The sequence below is a fragment of the Helianthus annuus genome, chromosome 5, assembly GCF_002127325.2.
Source record: "Helianthus annuus cultivar XRQ/B chromosome 5, HanXRQr2.0-SUNRISE, whole genome shotgun sequence".
NCBI classification, from domain to species: Eukaryota; Viridiplantae; Streptophyta; class Magnoliopsida; order Asterales; family Asteraceae; genus Helianthus; species Helianthus annuus.
Genome location: NC_035437.2, coordinates 104,153,370 through 104,159,929, shown reverse-complemented (window position 1 = coordinate 104,159,929; position 6,560 = coordinate 104,153,370). Strand labels below are relative to the sequence as shown.

At 39.0% G+C, this 6,560-nt stretch overlaps 1 protein-coding gene across 1 annotated transcript; it reads left to right on the top strand.

Moving 5' to 3' along the window:
• Positions 1–4,895: 4,895 nt before the first annotated feature.
• LOC110943527 (formin-like protein 3) lies at positions 4,896–6,170 on the top strand. Its single transcript, XM_022185271.2, has 2 exons — positions 4,896–5,248; positions 5,372–6,170. Exons 1-2 carry the CDS (start codon positions 4,896–4,898, stop codon positions 6,168–6,170), a joined length of 1,152 nt encoding a protein of 383 aa, XP_022040963.2.
• The last annotated feature ends 390 nt before the right edge of the window (positions 6,171–6,560 follow it).

Below are 6,560 nucleotides of genomic sequence, written 5' to 3'. Positions count from 1 at the left end.
TTCTCAAGTAGACTAGCTTTAGTCGTTTATACCTTAAATCCGTTTCGCGGATTCGAACACCTTACTCATACCTTTCGTACCTTTCATGTTTTGAATCCGTCTCACGAATTCAAATATTGCATTCACCTCTTTCATTCTTTGAAGCCGTCTCGCGGATTCAATCATTTCGTTCATGCCTTTCATTCCTTGAATTCGTCTCGCGGATTCAGTCATTTCATTCGCATATTTCATTCCTTGAATCCGTCTTGCGGATTCAAGCATTGCATTCGCATATTCCATTCCTTGAATCCGTCTCGCGGATTCAAGCATTGCATTCGCATATTTCATTCCTTGAATCCGTCTCGCGGATTCAAGCATTGCATTCGCACATTTCATTCCTTGAATCCGTCTCGCGGATTCAAGCATTGCATTCGCATATTTCATTCCTTGAATCCGTCTCGCGGATTCAAGCATTGCATTCGCATATTTCATTCCTACAAAGTACTCTCAATCCCCCGAGAGTCTTACTACCCATTTCACCCACACGCCTAGCTGCTACCAAACTCTATCGGACATACCTGTAATAATTATCATGGTCTCACGAACGTCATACGTTTCTTGTGTACTGGCCAGGTACACATTCCACGTACTAGTTTCGTGTCTTCGCGTAATCGCCACCTTATGTCCGAAGAATTTAGTTTCGGCTCGTGTAACATTTTCAAAACTTATTCACCATGTCGTTATCATAATTTGTTCAAAATTTTTCTTTCACTTGCTTAACCATACCATTTCATACGCCCATACGTTAGGTTTACGTACCTGGGGTCAATTCGTTTCATTACTTGCCTCGATGCCGGTCCTAGACCGCATTCACTAATCATCTCTTCCAACAATTGCGCTTACCCTTCACAAAACATACTATTAGTTTCCTTCAAATACATAATCTAATACATACTTACATTCGCTTTTGCCTTTAGGCCTCGATCGAGTCTTGGATTGCACGGGTTCTTGGTCACGAGAGCACACCGGTTTGAGTTCAAGTATTTACCTCCTGTTACTTGATTCTCTCAAACCAGGGCTCCGATACCAACTTGTTACGCCCTAACACGTTTTACATTAAAAATGACGCAGCGGAAAAGAGCTTTAAAATTTCTTTCCTTATTAACGACATTACTTTCGAGAAGGTTCCAAAAGCTAAAATGTTAAATGTTCTATAAAAGAATTAACAACATTCATACTAAAATTTACATTTCTAGACGTTATATATTTCAACTATATGATCGATCTATCTGTGCAATCCTTGCTCTTGACTCGATCTATGCCCGCTTCACTTCCTAAGTAGCAGAAGAAGTCCGTGTATCACCTGTGGGCATCACATACAACTTAGCCATTAGTCAACGACAACATCATATAACATTAATCTCATATAATTAAGGATTGAATAACGTTTGACAATTTAACATTAGTCCATCCAACTATCCTTACTCATCCTCTTATTCCGGGTTGGGCTTAAATTTCGTAAGAATCCGATGTACTCGTTCCTGCATTACATACCAACCTCAAACGCATAATTAGTAACGTTAAAACTCTACGTATTTAAATCATGCACACGTACCATCTTACATGCATACATACTCCTCTACATACATACATACCTTTCTTACAACTTTACATACGTGCATACACTCATACATGTCTTTACACATACATACATACACAACCACATACGTACATATCTTTCCTACATTCTTATATAATCATACAATATTTACATGGGACTTAGACTTAGATTTATAGCCCATAGACATCTAAGGAACCATCAAAATCATGTTTGGAAAGTTCACCGTAGTCCACGGATAACAAACCGAAGCCTACGATACATAAATCAACTTAAATAACAAATTTTTAGGTATTTGAACTTGGGGAGGGCGTCGGCGACGGCCCTAGGGTCGTCGGCGACGGCCCTTGCAATTACCCGTAGCCAAAAATCCCCGTGGACAGTCAAATAACCCGTCAGCCAAAAATTCACTTTCTGGAGCCCGTCGGCGACGCCCCCATACCCGTCGGCGACGCCCTCTAGAATTTGCAGTTTTCTGCAGTTCCGTTTCGTCGTCCGTACGCACTAAAACGCGCATAACTTTTGAACCGTTTACCCGTTTAACCTCCCGTTTCTTCCTACATGCTTGTAAATTCACATTCTATCATATTAACTTAAAATCCTACCTCCAGATTAAGGAAATTCTTAACTTACGTGCATTCGACATATTATCATTTTTTAACTATTTGACCCGTTCGTGCATTTATCAACATAAACTGTTTATTTGACCTCAATCTCATATGAACTTTAATAATTTCATTGGCACCTATCATAAAAGATTAAATTCTCGGACGTCTTGCATTCTCTTAACCCATTTTCGCTCAAAGGCTTATTTTTGACCCGTTATGGGTATTTGCGCATTAAGTGGACTATGACATACCAAACCCTATACTTCGCTTTCATACTTGTCCAAGACATTACTCTAATCGAATAGCTCGCTTTCCAAACGACTTCTAAGGTTGTTTGCCCGATGTACCTATCAAGGGCATTTTAGTCAACTATGCTCTATCCTTAATAACAAAGGAATTCCTTATATAAGTAACCAATTCCACTACTTAGCTACAATTTCTTAATCACACCTACCTTGCTCGGATCAAAACTAAAATCCGTTTAATACTTCATTGACATCATACAATTCATTCCTATTTGACCTCAATTATCACATATAATTAAATTGCATATAACATTACATAAACAACTAAGAAGTGATTACGGAATCACTTACCTTCTGCATCCGTGTTCATACCCGCTTCCTTGCCTCATCTTGACCCGTTAGCCTTCCATGCTTGGTCCATGCTAGTGTGGTTCCTATTCTTTCATGCCGTCATGCCATAATAATGTTAGTATTCATGCTCATTCATATTAGCACACATTTTCCAACTCTTATCTACATTGACTTTCACTAACACGCATACGACATGATTTATCAACCACATAGTTCAATATCTTTGAAATCCAAATTCGTTATCACACATAACACATAATTGATCTAACACATATTCCATGATCTCTCGATTCTTATATTTGTGCCAAAATGCCTAACCATGCTATAAATTCTCTGTTGACTTTCAGAAAGTCAACCTTCTAGCATATAACTTCCAATTTCGAACACTCATTTATGTTGATATAATAGACCATATTAATGACATCATATTAATTTCATACATAATGTTGTATAACACATACAACTACATGATCACCTAGTCACATACACAATATACACAACCAATTTACACATACTTATGCTTTCATAACTCTACATTCGACAACCGCATTGTTCAACATTCACTTAATCAAAATTATCATTTTACATACGTACACGACATAACTCCAACATTATCACTTATCAATAAATTATTCATTTCACATTCGTACACATTCACTCTTAATCACCATAAATCAAGCGCATCAATTACATGGCGAGCATCACACCATCGAAGCATTAGGTACAAGTTCCTAATGCATAATTTCCACTTGCCCCATGTTTTTAATTAAAACATCTTTCCACTTGCCCCTTTTAACCCCTATAGTTTGTTCATTATCTTGTTTAGTCACAAAGAAATTCATTCTTTGTTATTGAAGTTACATTTTAACTAAACTAAATAACTTGGTTACCTCATATTAAGCTTTAGCACGAGGGATCAAGTTATCAGATTTAAATTCGGATTTTGGGGCGTTACATTACTTTTGAAACTTTTACTCGCCTTATGGCCAAAGAGTCATATGTTTCCAAAACACAAGCAAAGGGGGATGAGCAAATTTTAGATGAGTCCACATCTGCTCCTCAAACCTCTGTTGCTGAGCTCACTGCTCCTGGTGATCACAGCACCGCAACCACTGCTGTGAAACCCACACCAGCAAAACGCAAAAAGAAAACCACTATCAAATCTAAAAAGCCCACCAAACCCACTAAAAAGGGTCCTCTGGAAGATGAGATCCCAGAGGTTAACCCAGTGACAACACAAATGTCATTTGAAACCACTGCCGCTACTTCCTCACAACATGTAGAAAGATCTCAACCCATAAACCAAACTCCTAATGTTTCCTCACAAAAGGAACATGTTGTAATCACAGGGACACCACATCATGAAGCATTACTTTCATTTAAAAGTATGCTTAAAAGCCCTTCTCCCGGGGCAATGTCTCTTTCCACACCACAACCTTCATCTCCTATTCTGCCAACCATTTTACCACTGTTTGAAGCAATTGAAATTCAGACCCAAAATAGTCGCTCTTGCCAGCACATTACTAAGAGTATAACCCAACAAATGACTGTGTCTGAACCTATTCAATCTTCTAACCCCTAAACAGTTGAGTAGGCTACACCCCTTGGGTTTTACGAAACTCTTGGTGGTAATTCAAGTGGAGCAGCCACTACAACTGTTGAATCCATTGATTTACAGGACAGTGGTTACATACTTAAAACCCCCTTGAAGGCAACCACTGTTGAGGCTACAACTATAACCTCTGTTCCAGTGGGAAGTCCCTAGAACCAAGAAAAAGGGGCATATGTTTCTGATGATATGGAGTCTACTCCTGTTATCAAAACAAATACAACCACCTCTGGTGGGAATTCAGATGATCCTATTAAGTTAGGTGATGAATTAAGATACAAGGATTTAACAGATAGAATGTCTTCAGTTGAAAACTCTGTTGGTGAATTGAAAGATCTGATGAAACAGATGTTGGAGAGTTCTAAATGTCAGCCTAGTACTCTGCAAATCTCCCAAGAGCTATGGAATTCTGTACAACCATCCTTGCAGCTCAAAGGGAATTAGCTGAACTCAACCACAACAAGCATATGGAATTGATCAGAATAATGGTTGAGGCTAGGTATAAGGATACTCAGGCAGACATCAGGGGTATCAAAGAATCCATGCTCAAGCTTACTGGCTCCTCCCCTGCACCAAGTTTTGAAAAAGATGATGATGATAATGCCAAAAAGGGGGAGAAATACTCAATGAGAAAGTTAGAGCCTGATCCAAAAGTAAAACCAAAGGGCCAACAAAAACAAAAGCCAGGGTCTGCCAAACAAACTTTTGCAAAAACTTCAGAAACTTCAGATGTTGGAAAGAAAAAGGGAACTAATGAGACCCTAAACATCCAAACTGAAGAGAAGATTTTAGAAAAGCAGAAGAAGCATGATACAGAAGAGAGCAAAGCCTACAATTGGTAGAAAGAACAGGAGGATAAGATGAAAAGGTAAAACATTGGTACTTCACAAAGAAAGAAGTCTTTTAGAAATAATAGACCACCAATAATCACATTTCCTAAAACATCTGCTACTCCTAAAAGGTCTGTATCCTCTGCTTCACCAAAAACCAAACCTTCACCTCAAAAACCACCACAAAAGAAGCAGAAAATAGCTTCAAAACCATCCTCACCCACTAAACCAACATATGTTGATGCAACAAAAGCATCAGTAGATGTTAGGCCAACAGCTGTTGAGACACCAGTTGTCTCAGTAGAGGTTAGCCAATCCACTGCCACCATCAACACAACCACTTCCAACACCTCAAAGATTCCTTCACAACCACCTTCTTCACCTAAACCACCTTCTCCACCTAAACCACCTTCTCCACCTAAACCACCTTCTCCACCTAAACCACCTTCACCTAAAGTTCCTCCACCACCAAAACAAACTTATGCACGTAAAAGAAAATTTGTTGTGCATGATGATGATAAGGAGATTCCATCACCAATCCCCTTACCATCTGTTCCCATTCAATCCACTCCATCCTCATCACTTCCACCTACAAATCCAATTCCTCCACCCACTGGTTCCCTTCCATCTGTCATCCCCTTGGCTGCCAAATATCCTCTAGAACTGCTTGCAATTCAAAGTGAAATGGAATCTTTCTACAAAATAGAGGATCCATCCAAAAGAACCTTCCTATCTCTCTATGGCTTCAGACAAACTCAGAACTTGGATGAATATTTGCAAATGAAAGCAAGACAAGCAGAGGTTAAAGCCAGAGAAGATAGCAAAGGGTTAGGTGACAGGAAATACCAAGGTCTGTTATCACATGAGCTTAACAAAGTCATGAAGCTTGAAGACTTTGCTAAAGACCTTAGTAAATCCATGTCTGAGTAGCCATTGGATACTGAGCTTGAATAGGAACTAAAGGTTGACTACATTGATTAAATAATGAAGCACAAGCCTTACAAAGCAACCAGGGCCTAATTCAAGGACTGGTCAACAGATGCTCTCTTGGAAGAAATTGATAGAATTATAAAAATGAACAATGATCCTCTGGTCAAGAAAACTCCACCAAATTGGAAGAAATCCAAACAAGTGGATCCAAATGAAGCATTAAAGTTCAAGAGAATGAGAGCAGAGCTTGTTGCTGCTGATTATGGGTCTGCAAGATCAATGGCCAGATGGTCTAAATTTAATGTTGAAGAGACCTATAGAAAACTAGAAGAGCTTAGAGCAAAAGACCCAACAGTTCCTCAAAATCCAGTATTATCCTCCAACCACAGC